The 17,157-nt window shown below is 36.5% G+C and overlaps 1 protein-coding gene across 2 annotated transcripts; it reads left to right on the top strand.

Annotated features, from left to right (window-relative positions):
• On the top strand, positions 1–15,194 carry Taf6 (TBP-associated factor 6). 2 transcript variants are annotated; one of them, XM_072297694.1, is made up of 11 exons: positions 1–488; positions 1,129–1,215; positions 2,954–3,258; positions 6,312–6,447; positions 7,221–7,400; positions 8,018–8,252; positions 9,003–9,151; positions 9,946–10,141; positions 11,194–11,306; positions 11,896–12,069; positions 13,252–15,194. In XM_072297694.1, the coding sequence occupies exons 1-11, from the start codon at positions 339–341 to the stop codon at positions 13,258–13,260; spliced, it is 1,734 nt and encodes a 577-aa protein (XP_072153795.1). In that variant the 5' UTR covers positions 1–338; the 3' UTR covers positions 13,261–15,194. The 2 variants fall into 2 exon arrangements, with proteins under 2 accessions (XP_072153795.1, XP_018897545.2); XM_019042000.2 differs by having other exon boundaries at positions 2–488; positions 11,191–11,306.
• Positions 15,195–17,157: the final 1,963 nt, after the last annotated feature.

The following is a 17,157-nucleotide window of genomic DNA, read 5'->3' as shown; positions in this document are numbered from 1 at the left end:
CGTTGAGGTTAAGTTTGTGTTTTCGGCCGTAAAATAAATATTTACCTGTACTTTTTCCGACTTTTTCGTTTTTTTTGGCAATCTCGTAGTTTTCAGCTCTACAATTTCATTACTAACTTTCTCGACAGGTTTTTAACGACAGCCGGCTGAAATTTCAAATTCTTTATCGTTTAGTTTCAAACTACAATGATCAGAACTTTCAGAACCTACTTATCAGGTGGTTGTGTTTGTATGTGTGTTCTTTCACGCTTTAAAATTTCTTCAAACCCTCTCATAATTTGATGTTTACAAACCAGAAACTTTTGCTTAATAAACAGTCATTTTGATCTTTGACCATCATGGCTGAAGCGGACCCTGGATATGGTACTTCACTCTCTATAGAGTCTATGAAAGTTATTGCGGAAAGTGTCGGACTTATGAACCTACCTGATGATGGCGCCAAAGAATTAGCGGATGATATATCATATAGACTCAAGATTCTTTTACAGGTAAGTCGAAAGGTTCTTCTAGTTTATCCTTGTGTAAAGAAAACGGACCATTTCCATGGCTTTTTTCCTGAATGTTAGAATGGTGTCAACGCTATGAACTGTGATCAAGTATATTCTTGTTAGAGCCGAAATTCACCCAACTGCAATGTCCCGACCATTTCAGATCAATAATTACATACAGCTTTTTTCAAGTTCATTCAATTATAGCCTCGTATACATAATTTTTCACCCATATGTACCGATTTTACCTTAGAACAAAATCTCAATTTGAAGATGGGAAATATTACGAGGGGGTACCTCTGCAGCTGTTTTCAATTATATATTCTTTACTATGAGATCATTCAACCGTATTCTCCGCTAGTTTTTTGGTCTTTTCAAGATAAAAATACCTATTAAACCTCAGATATATTTTTAGTTTTGTAGGTCACTCCTAGCTGCAAGGAGACATGGTTTAAAATTATGCCTTGAACTCGTCTTGCCTCAAGGAAAAAAACGAAATGAAATATTATCATGTCAAGTAAGGACCTTTGTGTTTAAGTTTTCCTGCTGTCCTTCTCTAACAGTAGTACATTCCAATCAAAGTTTTTAGACTGTCTTTTTAAAATTTGAAAACTATTAATATTTTATGTTATGCTTTCAGGATGCTACAAAATTCATGCATCATGCTAAAAGAGAGAAATTGATGCCAACAGATGTTGATAATGCACTGAAAATAAAAAATATAGAGGTAATGTACCAAGTCTGACTATTTTGACCGTAGATTTAATTAATCGAGGACTAAAGAATGTGATATATTCTAAGAAAAGTCTGGGTTTAACCCATTCGCCTCATTTGATGAGTATACTTGTCTGAGCGCGCCTGGAACATAGCTCAGTTAACGAGTTAATTTGCGCTCTCTGTCAACGTTGCTACGAGTTTGTTTTGGTCTTTTTTTTTTTCATTTTTCCGATGGATGGCATTGTAAGTGTATTGCCGCGGACTGATGGCACAATTTAACTCGTCACTGAGCTATGTCCTAGGCGCGCGTTGACAAGTATACTCGTCTTATGAGACAAATGGGTTAAATGAAGTGAGATTCACAAAAGAATCTTTATAAAATCATGGAGTGGGGCCCTGAAAAGCCCTGTAACTCCAAGCCTTTTAAGATCGATTTTAACGCATGACGAATCTGGGTTCTACTAATAATATAATTTAGCCCATCCCTCCCCTGCCCTCCCTAACCAGCGTTTTAGTGGAAACTATTTACCTATGTTAAATCTGAATTTTTTCTTTTTTTTTAAAGATTTATTTCATTGTAAGCTTCCAATACAGGAAACATATACAATTAGCTTAAATTTTAAATAATGAATGTAGAAGCAACAATGGATCAATTAATTAATATCATAAGAGTTAAGATAGAAAGTGGTAAAATAATGGACCACTAGACAATGTACGAAATTAAGCATTCTGATACATGTTTCTTAATCAAAATTTCATGTAGAACACAATTCGCGCAACAAAATTTACTGAAATCAACTCCTAACCAAGATATTTAAGGTGTCTTGATGCGTGAATTCAAACCTTCCGCTCATGAAAACTCAATGGTCTGTGTGAGTCAAATTGCACACTAAACGTTACCGTAGCAGTTTCTGCAATATGGAAATATAGTAGCCTCAATCTTGACGCTTTGGCTCAGCTATGGCAAATTGTTTACTCTTTGAACTTTAAAGGTTGGGGAAGACACAATGTTCGATTGAGAAGCTTGCGGAAACCGTTGTGATGCGCGATTTGACTCACGTAGAATATTGAGTTTCTTGTGACTGGGCAATTCAAAATTCCTGTAGACAATGTAATGTAGAGTTAAAACATCAATATCTTAGTTAGGAGTTGATTTCAGTAATTTTTGATGCAAGAATCGTGTTCTACATGAAATTCTGGTTAAAAACATGTATCAGAGTGCTTAAATTCGTACCTTGTCTAGTGGTCCACTGACTAGCTACAGTTAGTCGATTATATAATTTTAAATATTTAGAGTTTAGGACTAAGAACCAGTAAAGACATTCATAAAGATTCAATGGATTATTTATTTACCTATTTATTTTATAATTTGTACAATTGAGCCTCTGGCCGAGGCTATGGCACACGTCATTTATTCGGTACATGGTGAACAGAGATATACATATGGTACAAGTGTAAAATTATACTAGGTAGCCTACAAGTTCCTGAAGGTTAAAGAATGCTTTTTCGATTAAGAAAGCACGCAGCTCCATAAAGAACGACGTTAGGTCAGCATTGCGAAAGTGTAGCTTCACACTCCAGGGCAGCGCGTTGAACATCTGTATGATTTGTGATATGATCTCACTCTGATCAGACACTCTGACAAAGATTATTAATAGCCACTGCACACTTGTCCTTTTCCAAGAAAATATGCATTCCTGGTATAGTAGCTGTCCTGTTTTAATCATGGTTTTTTTACTTTATTTCAGCCAACTTATGGCTACCACACCTCAGACCACATACCGTTCCGGTTTGCATCAGGCGGTGTTCGTGAATTCCATTTCATCGAAGAGAAGGATCTTGATCTCAATGAAATCATCTCCGGACCCATGTCAAAGCTACCTCTGGCACCCTCCATCAGAGCACATTGGCTGTGCATTGATGGTGTGCAGCCCACAATTCCTGAAAACCCTCCCCCAATATCCAAAGACTTGCAGAAGCTCGAGAGCATCGATCCTATCACAAAGTTGAAGTCAAACAAAGAGAAAGAAAAGACTGGGAAGCCCACAACTGGGTGAGTTCATGTTATCTTTTTGTGAAACTTAAAAATTTTATTCTTTTGTTTGTTTATTTACCTATTTATTTTTTTAAATGCTTTAATTTTTACAAATATTTGTTTGAAAATCATGCTGAACAGTGTTTGAATCTCGTCAAAATCTGCAGGAGTCTCTCACGCAAATGACCCATTTTTAGGGAACAACCAATATTTATCGTGGACGAAATGGATATTTTTAATGTTAAAAATAACCTTGCAGGTTCGCAGATTTATTGCAACGCAGCAGGATCGAATTTCTTTCAATTGTAATCACACTTTTGAGGAATATTACTGATACCGGCGCATGTATATTTTTGTGCCAATTTTGGCTGAGGCTCCAATTATTTAGGTGCCAAAGCAGAATATTTAGGCGCATACGGCACGTGGCGCCTGTAGGATTGAAACAATAATCCTGAAGTGTCACAACAGTATCTCATATATATATATGAGTCGCTTTTTATAGCGCTCTTTGGCGCTGTGCGACGCCTAATCGCCACAAAGCTCGGTCTTCCCACAGGTCATCAGGGAGTTGACAATCTCTTATCTCATTTAACACCCCCTGTCGCCAACCTCTCACTGGGCGTCCCCTACGTCTCCTCCCAGGAGGAACCCAATCAAGCATCTTTTTTGGCAGCCTCTCTTCCGTCATCCTATTGACATGACCATACCAAACAAGTTGTTTGGTCATGACGTCGAACACGATGTCATTTTCGACTTCCATTATCTGACGCACTCTATCATTACGGACCCGATCTCTCCTAGAAATTCCTGCTGACCTTCTCCAGAAATCCATCTCCGTTGCTCTTAGCATATCCTGTGTCCGTTTCTTCAGCTGCCAAACTTCACATCCGTATGTTAATATACTTTTGACTACAGCGTTGTATATCCTCCTCTTGTTATCTTTGGAAATCCGCTGATCCCAGAGGATTCCATTTAACATCGCTATAGCCTTCCTTGCTAAGGTGTTCCTTTCCCTGATAGCTTGATCCGTCCTTCCATCCTGGGTCAACCGCACTCCCAAGTACTTAAAGTGCTCGCAGCCTTTGATCTGCTGCCCATCCTCCAACTCAATGCTTTGCTGATCACCGCCAAAAGTCATCTTCTCAGATTTGGATATGCTGACTTCCAGACCCCACTTCCGATACTCTTCTACTAGCTTGCGCATCATTTATTCCGCGTCATCTTGATCTTGAGCAACCACCACCTGGTCATCAGCAAAGCACAGAGTAAACAGAGTTTCGAGATCACCCAAGGGGACACCCATACCAGAGCATTTCTTTTTCCATTCTTTTAGCACGCACTCGAGATAAATTTTAAATAATGTTGGCGACAAACAACATCCCTGTTTTAAACCCTTAGTCACATAAAATCCCGCTGACAACCCCCCATGGCACTTAACTTTGGTAAAACTCCCTTTATAAAATCGCTGAACAGCGTCAATCAACCCCCCGTTAAAATTCGATTTTTTCAAGGCCTCCCAAAGTTTCACCAACGGCACGCTGTCATACGCCTTCTGGAGATCCACAAAAATTAAATGCAGTTCCTGAGCTACGGCCATTTTCTTCTCAATGACCTGGACAATAACAAAGAGGTGATCTATCGTAGACCTGCCAGCTCTAAAACCAGCCTGCTCCTCTGCTTCGTGATCCTGCCATTCGTCCTCGATCTTCGCTTTCAGTATCTTCCCGTACACTTTGCTTATTGTCCCGGTCACTGAGAGCCCCCGGTAGTTGTTACAGTCGTCCTTCCTTCCCTTCTTTTTGTAGATGGCCTTGATCCAAGACTCCTTCCACTCCCTTGGTACCTCGTCACCCCTGATGCATTGTTGCATCAGTTTTCTGAGGCACTCAAAGAGCTTGGCAGTCCCGTACTTGACCAACTCGACAGGAATCCCACCAGGACCCGGTGCTTTGTCATTAATTAGCTCTTTAACCGCTTTAATTATGTCACAAGTGTGGATCTCCAAGTTGTTCATTCTTCCGTTGTCCGTGCTGTTGTCTCGAAACTCTGGGCGCCTTTCCGTCAAAAGATCTTTAAAATGATCCTCCAGTTTTTTAAGTGATATCGGAGAAACGATGTCGCGCTTCATGTCTCTATGTAAACCTTTAATTAACTTCCAGCTCTCAGCACTTTTTCTCCCCCCTAGGTAGGTGTTAATTCTAGAACAGTTGCTTTCCCAAGCTTCATTCTTCTTCCGTGTTATGAGGCTCCTAACTTTAGACTGAGCTTTCCTGTAAGCAACTTTATCTTCAGTCTTTTTAGACGACAGAAATATAAGGTGTTTTTGCCTCTTAAGATTTATCTCGTCTTCAATTTCTTCATCCCACCAGTAAGGATGCTGGTATTTATTACTGGTTTTGTGAACACCTAGGGCTTCTTTCGCTGCAGAGTGGATACAATCTTTGATGAACTGATATTGCTAATCACACTTTTGAGGAATATTACTGATACCGGCGCATGTATATTTTTGTGCCAACTTTGGCTGAGGCTCCAATTATTTAGGTGCCAAAGCAGAATATTTAGGCGCATACGGCACATGGCGCCTGTAGGATTGAAACAATAATCCTGAAGTGTCACAACAGTATCTCATCATTCTTCAATTTATTATCTATTTATGACCAACTATAGCAAAAGGGCCCTTAAATTTCAATAAATAAAAATCAAGGCATTGGAGCCACACTTAAAGTGGATTATTTTGATCAAATTCAGCCCAATAACATTAAAAATTTAAGCACATTCATTGCTGTTATTTTCAAATTTAAAACACAAAATTTATATTCTGAGAAAAATTCAGTTAAAGATTTTAAATCACTCCCACTTGTTTGACGATCCTTATTTTCGAGGTTCAAGACTCAAATCTCATCCATGTCCAGAATTTCTTTAGTTGGATTTTGATACAGGCTTAAAATTTTTTAATTCAACCCCTCTCTTCTCCCAAATTTTGAGAATTTGATATCTTGGATTGGATTTTAATTACAAATAACCACTTTTTTGGCCTAGCTCATAATTTATCCTCAAACCTATGTTCCTAGGAAACTCCAAAAACTACGCAATGTAGAAACAGTTCATGTGAAACAACTTGCCACTCACGAACTGTCTGTGGAGCAGCAGCTTTACTATAAAGAAATTACTGAAGCCTGCGTTGGATCAGATGAAGGTCGTAGGGCTGTAAGTATATTGTTTGCGCAACCTAACTCCAAACTCCTCAAGAGTCATGTTAAAATAATTGAGTACTTGGGTGCAAAAAGGGCATATTGTTAAATTATGAAGGATATTCAGTTAAATTTCCACCTTTTTACATCACTCTTTCCCAGTGAAGAGTAAAAATGTAAAAGGAAATTCTCATGGAAAAGCCAATTTTCGCACCTAAGTCCTCCATCATGCCTTAAGTTCCATTCAAAATTCACAAGCAACGTGAACTTCTGAGAAAAAAAAATGATCGTAGAAAAATTATTTCTCAGGCGTTTTTTATTTTGATAAAATAATGATTCAAGAAGGGCAAAAAGTTTAAAATACCTGTTACTTTTACTCCTCCAATGAAGATTGTAGGCACAATCTCCCTTGCAAAGCCAAAAAATACCCATTGCAGGATCATGGACTTGCGTTACAAAGTCTTGCTGTCACAAAAGTAACTTATATTTTAGAGGAATCAGTGTATTGGATGTGGAAATGGAAATTGTGAATGTGGAATTTGAGTCATAGGCCCAACATGTTAACTATTTAAATGATGGTTTCCCTTTTTTTAAGTTCCATATATGAATCTACTCACTTTTCATATGGGCTGTTACTGTGGTAGGGTCATTGGTACTTCAAGAGATGAGCTCTAGTTAGTTCCTAGTAAATTAAACACCAACTTTCCTGCAAGTATTTTTTGGTTCCATTTTGCAAACTGCTTTCATCCGAGAGTAATTCTATTTTATTGTTATTTTTTTAATTTTTAGGAAGCTCTGCAAAGTTTAGCCTCAGATCCTGGACTTCATGAAATGCTTCCACGAATGTGCACCTTTATTGCTGAAGGTGTTAAAGTCAATGTTGTTCAAAACAACCTTGCCCTCTTGATTTATCTGATGAGGATGGTGAAAGCCCTGTTAGACAACCCTTCGCTGTACCTCGAGAAATATGTAAGCTGTCTTGAAAATATCTAATATTATTTTTCATAAGGTTGTTTCTTTTATTGACCATGCAGTGATGTTGAAACTAGGAATGGAGGTCATATGTTGATAGGTGGGGAAAATTTGGGGAACTTCAGTCTTTTCACTCAAACAAAATTCTGAAAGCTGTTCAATGCTTGAGCACTAGTTCTGAATTGTGGTCACTTTCAAAGGAATTTGTCAATTGTGTGCGCATTTTAATATAATAATATTTGGTTGTTAATATTTTAGAGCTTTTAAAGTCCGCTGAATAAATATTAGAATTCAGATAAAGTTTGTAGGAGAGACAATCTCTATACACTGTCTTTTACTGAAAAAGAAACTGTTTTCAAAATTATTCCTATTACGATTTGTTGTAAAAGTTATTTTTCCCAGCAGATTTATGCTGCTTCGAGCTTGATTGAAAGTGGAAGGTAAGTTAAAGTGACCAATGGAAAAAACCCCAACGAAGATTGTCATGGTGCATCATAAATGATAAAAAAAAACTTTGTAACTGGTCAGTCATTTTAAGTGAAAATAGAGGTCAAATCGCACAATGTGGGAGAGAAGTATAGTAAAGGTTCTTACTCATTATGTTTCATTTTCAGCTTCATGAATTAATACCATCGGTGCTGACATGCATCGTTAGTAAGCAGCTATGTATGCGTCCTGAGCTTGACAATCATTGGGCATTAAGAGATTTTGCATCTCGTTTGATGACGCAAATCTGTAAACACTTCCACACCTCCACGAACAATCTCCAAACCAGAGTTACACGGATATTCTCATCAGCTCTTCAAAACATTGAGACCCCTTTGCCTTCTTTGTATGGAGCATTACAAGGTATTGTATCTAAGTACCTCAGTAATCTCAAAGTTAGATGAATATTAACTGGTATATTAGTATTTCCGAGTTCAACATAGAAAATTACGACTGTCAATTCTTAGAGCCAGAATAGGCTTGGTGTAGAGTGAACACGAGTTGAAGAATAAAATTTGCTCAAGATATAAGAAAACTAAGTTATTAAGTACAAATTATAAATGAAAATGGTACGTTTTCCTTAATTTTTTTATTATTGTTTATTGAAAACTTAAGCATAAAATTTGGCATGGGGAAATACTTCCTACTACTTACGTATTTGATTTTTAATCATCATTACTTAAGTATCTCCTCTCTTGTCAATCTATCCAATTGGTTCAATTACACTTATCCACTCCAATCATCTACAAGACAAGAAGAAACGACCTTGCCCCCCCCCCCCCCCCATCTCTAGTTTCTGTAATATCATGAACCCCCTGATCAGAACTAAATTGTTAATTTATTAATAAAGTTCATTCATTAAATTTATTGAAAACTTTAATTCAAAATTGCCAGCAATTTGTCTTTTCTAATCCAACAATGATTTATTTACTGAAAGAAACTTTACTCAGTTAAAAATATCCAGCTAATCAAAAAATGCCCAGAAATGTCTAATATGAATAAGATCTTTAATGTCCCTAGTAACTAGAAATATGTGGTATTCTATTAACGCTTCCATTTAAACAGGTTTTTTCCCACTCACATTTACATGGTTTACTCTTTTCTTTTTTACAGGTCTTTCTGAATTAGGTACAGAGGTGATAAAAGTGTTCATTTTACCAAGAGTCAAGACTGTAGCAGACAGAATCGAATCATGTCTTGACGGACCTTCCCTTAGCAATATTGACAAAATTTCTGCTGGTCACATAAAACATTTACTAGTGGTCAGTATAATTACTTTTTCAACTATATGAGTACCCAAATTAGATTTTCTGTAGCCCAATTAATGTGCAGATCGTCCCCACATCATTTTCCCCCCATTATTGTCTTTACCTCTGTTGAGGTGAAGATATCAATGACATAGCAATGTCTATCCTGCAATTACATACCTATTATTGCCGTAATACTAAAAGGTCAAGAGACACACTTATCTAACAGGAGGTTCTTTTGATTTTGCTTTTTTTATAATTAAGAAAGAGTATTAACTAATAAATTTATGCAAACATGCTTGTTTCAATCTATCGTTCCCTCTTCCTTTCTATTTTTACCATCTAGAAACTCTCATGGCAATTATCTTTCTCGGCTTGGCTAACTTCCCTTTGTATTTCTCTTTAAGTTATTGAGAAATAAGAGAGTTGTACGATCTTGAGATTGTCTTGAACTCAGATTTGTATGCACCTTCTATGTTAATGTGAAAAACGTGTTTTTGATCTATAAAATGTGTAAACAGATTTGTCATCAAAAAGAAAGGTACGTAAAGTTGAAGGAAGAAGTAGAACAATTCTTATTGGCCGCATACCTCTGATGTCATTAGCAACATCAAAATTTAGATTGATTTTTGATGGTTGATAATATGTTGCGCCAGGTTGAAATCGTATTAAAAAAATTTCTTTAAATTTTAGAGCGGTGTCAATATCAGAGATAATTTAATGTAGAATGGTACGAAATAATAATTTGTTTCCAGTTTTTGTCTTGGGAAGGATAGCTATAATAAATTTTTTATTGATTCTGGTTTCAGAAAGTATTGACTCCTATCCTAAAAGTAACAAAATCACCTCCGGATTTCATTGATGACTACAGGAATGAATTTGGATGCCTTGGGCCTGCTCTTCAAGCCTCTGTCATCAAAGCAAGAACGCAGGCCTCCATGCCAACTCCGGCAGTTACCTCTGCCGCTGTCACAACGACCTCCTCTATCATACATCCTGCTGCTGGTTAGTTTGTAAAGTTGTTGACTGACAAATGAACAGTTTTCAGGATGTGATCATGTGTACAGGAATGGAAATTCAGTAAATGACTACACTTTGTTGCCCTCCCGACAAAATCGGGCATAACTACACCTAGAGATGATCTCAAGAAAGCATTGAGCTGTAAGGACAACGGTGTTCATCGGGAAGTGCAGTTACGTCCTTTTGTCAGGAGGGCGACAATTTAAAGAGTAGGAATATCAAACATCTCAAGTGCCATCAAGCTTTGCAACTCCTGGAAGTTCAAATACATAATTAAAAATTTCAATAGATAAATTGAAAAGACAAATATCCTTCTTAAGAAAATAAATTTTTACTCATATCATAAGTACAAAATGTCTACAGTGTATTGTGTTAAGAAATATGCTCAAGAAGTTCACATTCCTCACCTTATTCAGGTTCGATTCATGCATGCAAATTCTATCCTGGTCACCTCAGCAGCAAAGAATTTCGCAATTTCTAACCACAAGGGTGGCAGTAGAGGTATTTATATGCGAGTGATCAAAAATCCCGGTGGCAATATTGTCATGACGGTTTTTAGATTGAGATTGCTGGTAGATAGAAACCGCCAGCAATTCTGTGTTGCTGGTGATTTGTAACTACTCAGAACCGCATGGATGCACTTCACGCATGGTACATTTTCGTCCTGCAGCGGCATTAGGGGCACAATCTAGTATGATAACTGTGGGTCCATCAGTTATGAAAGACACGATGCCTCAGTAAGTCATTGTGGCAGAAATATGGATCGTGCGATTCGAAGACAAGCCGCAGTGACTTGTGTCGGTCGGCGACAAATGGCAGAAGTCACATGCATAAATGGGCCCTAAGGAGTTGCTATCACCTGTCTCTTGAACTACTCAGTGAAGAATTTTCAAGGACAAGGAATCAAACGAATTCGATGGTTTCTCTTTAAAAACCAAAGTAGTAAAGCTGTTTCTCTAAGTAAATTGAGTTAACTGTAAAATAGATTCAATTTTACAATATTTAGTCATTCATTGAGTGTTTTAATACTTCAGCAGGTGTGCCAAATCCAACTAGGATGGTATACTCTGGTACCAGACCCGTCAGCTTGGCGAACAATCCACAGAAGTATGTCATTGTATCTTCACGGCCTCAAACTCCTGGAAACATTGTAAGTTTTATAAGTATTTTTACGTTATTACAGCAAATAACAACTATGAAACTTATCATGCATTGCTCATTAAAAAGTGCGACCTGGAAAGTAAAAAAAAATACAAGTACCTGAGAAAGCTGGCTGAGTCAGGGCAAGAAAAGGGAAAACTGAGAGAGCTGTGTATTTCCGTAAAAGATTACATTTTTTTGCATTACTTTACCACACTTTGATACTAAGCCCTGCGGCATCCTCCTTCTGTCTGTAGTGTATTTTTTCCTCAGAAATTCAATCCCCTTCTTATCTGTACGGAGACTTTGCTTTCAGTCATGTCTATTTTTACGTTTCTTTTGATTTAGAAAATAAAGCCCAGGAGAATCAGGAAAACTCAGGAAGATAGAAAATCCAAGTGTAAAGGGAAACCTGGAAAGTCAGGAAGAAGGGAAAGACTGACTATGCATTCTGTAATGTCCGGGCTGGGAAAAAACCAGGTTTTTAAAAAGGGGAGAAAAAGTTACTGACATGTTCACCCAAGTCTGGAAAATGGTCTCTATTATTTCGTATCCCAAATCCTTCAACTGAATTTTGAGACTCTCTATTTTTTCCTTAGGGTTTGCAGCAAGCCACTCCTGCAACAGCACAAGCTAGTGGTGTTCGATTCCAGTCAAATTTCAATGCACCAGTGGCACACATTCGACCGCATTCATCGATCACTCCTAATCCAGTTACGAAAGTTGTCGTTGTGTGTGTTGCCAACTCAAGTACAACAAATTCAGGCCCAAAGGTACTTACATTGACCAATTTTTCTAAATGTATTTTTTTTTTTTTTTTTAATCTTTTACAATTCTTTAAAAAGACAGAATAAACAAAACTGGGAAAATGTATAGATGCATAGAACAGCTTACTTCTTCAATTTATTAACTAGAATGTTTCCATAATGAGCCTTGAAATTAACTAGGAGCATTATACTGGAGATTGTCTAGCAAGCAAGAATTTCATAGGCCTGCAAAATGTGCTTGATTTCCCGACCAGTGAATGGCGAGTTAATGGCATGGCACACTTCTCCAAACACAATGTAAACTCTAGCAGCTGCTGTATAGGCAATTTGCACATCGGAAGGTCTGTGTAATGGTGTAGCATTTGAAGTATGTCTACAATATTGAAGGTGCTATTGTAGTGCTGACTCACTGATATTTGTGTGAATAACTGCAGCTGTGCCAATGTTTTGTTGATATTACGTAGACAATGCTTATTTCTCGGCTAAAATTATTGCTGCACTCGGGTTGTTTCTAAATCAAACCAAAAGGAGTGATTTCTTCTTGTATGATGCAGTTTAATTGAAAATCTTCACCTAAGCAAGGAATAGTCCATCATTCCTCTTTTCTTATACATGATTCATATTGAGACAAAAATCAACCCAATTGTTTTCAAAACTTTAATTTCCTCCCTTTCTTCCCTCTTTTTTTCCCTTTTTTTTTTAGAAGATTAAATGATGTATGTAATGCCTTAAAACTCTCTGGTGCATTTCCCGTTCCCTTAGATTTTAAAGATTGAACTCGCACAATTTCAAGTCAGAATGTTGCATGTTTCTGTGTGTAAAAAAGTAAACCAGGAAGGGACACATCTCTGCCGTCCATAGGAAAAACGCCGTAAATTCTATCAAGACTCTATATTTTTCTTGCACACATACTGTTGATCACCATGATGCTTCATTTTGAAAAGTCAAATTTTCAATGGTTTGCTGCACTTATCTTGAAATTAAAACTGAAATGGACGTTGGTTTTTCAGTAATGAAACATTTCGTCAGTAATAAGCTGAAAAAATCCTCAATGGAGTTACGGCGTTTTTGCTAAAGACGGCAGATCTATAGTTAGGCTGATTCTGGTCCATGATTTTTAGTTCATTCTCCAATTTTATTCTCTTGTTGAGAATTATCAATTAATCCTTCGTTATTCTTTATTTACAGAGTTCTTAGTCAAATCTCACTCGAAGATTTTAAACGTCAGTCAGGAACTTGGACCATACAGATCCTCCAACCCGACGTATTCTTCTCAGGAAGACAGGAGGAAAAATAACTAACATTTGATCATGGGTATAAAACAGTCAGGATTTATCATAGAAGAGTAAATTTCTAAGGAAAATGAGCCATGTCTCTTTAAACCGAAGACTTTGCTCTTAGGAGGTTGGATGTCTAAATTTCAACGTTTCAAAAATAAAAGGATTGAGTGTTTAAATAGGCAGAACCAAAATGTAGTTAGTTTAAGCATATATCAAACAAGGTTTAAACCTGCTGATGTTCAATGTTTTCTAAGAAATCATATTTTTTTTCCTTCCTCAAGTATTTAATATGCTTTGGTTGAAGTAAAAACGAGATCAGAAAATTTTCCTCTCCTCTCAAGTATAAATATCTCACACCTTGAGAATTGATGGACCGATTTAGTGGCTTTTCATTCTTGCAATATTTGACTCATGGAATTGCAATATACTGCATAATTGAGGGGCTTAGAAGACAAGGTCCATGAGTGCAGTTTTTGCTATTTCGAGAAATACGTTGATGGCGAAACTACCAGACCACGTATCTCGTTTGCGATGTTTAAAAATATCCTCCCCCATTTTCTTTTTGTGGAGAAGAGAAACCAATATCATTCTCTGAAGTTTTCACATGTTTCTTATCACACAGAGAAGAAAAATCACAGAAGTTTCAAGAATTCACGTAGAGTCATTTTCTATCCAAAAAGTAAAGTATGACAGAAAGTCTGTGACGCCGCAAACCGAGGTACGAGGTCTGGTAGTTTCACTGTTGACATGTTTGAAGTTTTGAAATCACATGTATCTTTATGGCGGAAAAAAAGTGCAAACTGCCTTTTTGATGCTTCAAAATTTTAATTTTGGAGCAAATTTTTTGCAGAATATGAATTAAGACTAGTTTTACTTGAAATCATTAATATCTCCATTTTTTCAAAAATTGCTTGTATGCGGCTTGTCCTCCAAGCCCCTAAATTGATTTGCAATGGTTCAAACCAAAATAAAAGGTACTAAAAATCAATGACAATTAAAACGTTCCTTGGTACTGTTGCGAAGATAAGAGCTCCTTCATGTTGTTTCTCTTCTTTTTATCCTCTTTTGATCGGATCACTAGACAAGGTACAAATATAAGCATTCTAGTACATGTTTTCTTCAAAAATTCATTGTTCTCAATTCATTGTTCATTTGTCATTCAATTTCATTGTTCTCTTCAAAATTTCATGTAGAATACACTTTTCGCAACAAAAATTACTGACATTAATTCCCAACCATGGTACAAACGTTTTTACCCAGCTGTAGTTTAAACTAATTCGAATTTTCCGCTCACAAGAAAAACAAAAGTCCATTTGAGTTGAATCTTGCATTAAAGTGATTCTGGCAAGCCCCTAATCTCGTAGTGGCCCTACCTTGTCCTATGTTGTTCAAAGTGTAAGCAACTTGCAACATCGGAGTAGGAGCTCCGATATTGGGGTTGCCAAATTTTCATCCAAAGAGACTGCTGTGGTAATGTTTAGTGTGCGATTTTATTGCAGTAGATTATGGTGTTTTTTATGAACAAGAGGTTTGATCTATGCATTGAAAAACTTTAATATTTTCTTTAGGAGTTACTTTCAATGATTTTCCTTGTACAAATTGTGTTCCACGTTAACTTTTAAAGAGGAAACATACATCATAATTCTTAAATTCGTTTCTTGTCAAGTGATCCTTTCTACTAATGAGGATGTCATATGCTACGGTAGGAGGCATCAAATCAATCTAAATTAGTTTCTACTTTTGTTTCTTATTTTTTTCTTTTAAAAAGCTGTCTTTTTCCTTTTTCAGTGCGAATGTTTCGCCAGAAATATTCATTTAATTTTTTGTAAACAAATACAGTGTTTATTACTACATTTTTGTTTTCCTTTACCACAATTTGACTAACTTCATGTAGAAGGAATTAACAATAAGTACATTGAAATTTTTCATGAAACTGTGCAAGTTCTTCTATCTTCCAAAGAACTGAGAAAAAAAAGGAAGAAAGAATAAAAAAAGTAGAAGCATCTTTTGCACATAAGATAATACAATTTTATTCAAATAGACTACATTTTGCAATCAAGAACCACAATTTCAAGCCCATCTGTAAAGACACTCACATGCATAGGGAAATTTATGGTACATACGTTGTTTCAAAACTGAGCCAGACATTGTAGTTCCAAATTGCATGGAGTTTGAAAGAAATTCAATTCAATTTTATTTCATCTACAAACAAAAAAATCAAACCCATAAAGGGAAACGATTCAATAAATTCTAAATTTTCAATCACTCAGTTTTGGCATGAAATTTAGTGACACTCTAAAAATTTCAGTCGGCACTGAATGAGTGATTTTAGTACTAATATGGCCCATGTGGTACTTTCCTAACGCTTCTATTTTCACCTCCTGTTTAATCTAACAATATACTTACCTCCATGTAAAAAAAAAAAAACTGACTACAAAAAATGGAATTAATATATTCTTTGTAGAATGTTCATTTGCAGATGGTCGAAAAGGATGCTAGAAAAGGAGAATAGGTCTTCTTAGGCTCATTGATTCAAATATTATTTTTTTTGGCCTCTTTTTTCTCAGTACATGAAGGATGAGAAACTATTATAGTCTCCATGACAAAAATAATCAAAGGAGCGTAGGGTTTTATCCATCGTTGTTCCTTAAACAGCTTTTTCTCTTTCTCAGAGAGACCCCATACGATTTACACTGTGGTTAAGGGAGGTCAAAGGAAGCTTTTAACATAGCAATATAGAAAGGACAATTTTTGCGAACCTCCGGTAGCATCCAGCTGTGTAACCTCGGAAATGAATTCTTGTCAAAGATTACAATGATTTACCTTTACAAAAAATACAAAGGCAAATAGGTACCTACATTGGAAATGTTTGCAAATTTTTAGATAGATCTGGTCTGTATTCCTCCCTCCCTACTAGCTATGCTATGCTACTAGCTATTAAAATTTGTTTTTAAAAAACTTGAAAAAAAAAAAAGTATTAAAATTTACATGGAAGCAGGAAACTCCTTTTGGGATTTTTTTAACGTAAACTTCCCAAGAGGCAAAATTTAAGTACCTAAAACAAGTGTTAAAAAACTCTTTGAAAAAACGTGATTTTTTAAAACTATTTTTTAAAGTGAAACTTACCAACCAAAAAGAAGAGAAAAGTGTTAGAAAACAAGTGTATCATAGTTAGTGATTTTTAAGAGTTTTGTTAACAATTCTTGTAGGTATTAAAATTTGACCTCTCGCAAATGTTACATTAAAAAATATACCAAAAAGGGTACCTATCCTTCTTCGTCAATTTTAACTGTCTTACCATGAGTTTTTTAATTCAAAGTTACACGTTTTTCAAGAGATTTTTTACAGTCCGTGCTTTTAGGGCGTAAGTTCGTCGAACCTAAAAAAGTTCTCTCTTATAATACATTGAAATATTTTCATTGGGAAAGTACTGTAGTCTATTGCAAGGAATCAAGGATTCATTTCCGAGGTTAAATAGCTAAATTTTATTTTATCCCGAGGTTTGCATAAAATAGTCATCTCTAAAATACGACTCGCTGTGTCTCGGGACATTTGGAGCGCCGCTGAAACCAATCCTTAAAATGTGCTTTCCTAGCCCTCTGTTCGCCGAAAGTTGCGACCTATTCGCGACAGTTATTAGGGCCGGCCAACGCCGCTTGGCGCAATGCTAGCCCAGTGTACCTTGATGCTAGCCGAGAAATTGCGGGTCGCGAGCCGCGAGTGTTTTTCGGGATTTTATTACCTACTACATAAGCACCATCGATTTTTCGCAAACTTTGACGAGAATGTCAACCAACGTCATGAGAAATTTAAA

The sequence above is a fragment of the Bemisia tabaci genome, chromosome 3 (genome assembly GCF_918797505.1).
Source record: "Bemisia tabaci chromosome 3, PGI_BMITA_v3".
NCBI classification, from domain to species: Eukaryota; Metazoa; Arthropoda; class Insecta; order Hemiptera; family Aleyrodidae; genus Bemisia; species Bemisia tabaci.
Note: the sequence above shows the minus strand (reverse complement) of the source record. Positions and strands in the feature narration are given on the sequence as shown.

Excerpts from the sequence above, each read along its gene's own strand:
- Taf6 (XM_019042000.2), top strand. The coding sequence starts at position 339 with ATGGCTGAAGCGGACCCTGGATATGGTACTTCACTCTCTATAGAGTCT. Across the intron at positions 489-1,128 it reads GACTCAAGATTCTTTTACAG|GATGCTACAAAATTCATGCA; the intron begins GTAAGTCGAAAG and ends TTATGCTTTCAG. Across the intron at positions 3,259-6,311 it reads ACTGGGAAGCCCACAACTGG|GAAACTCCAAAAACTACGCA; the intron begins GTGAGTTCATGT and ends CTATGTTCCTAG.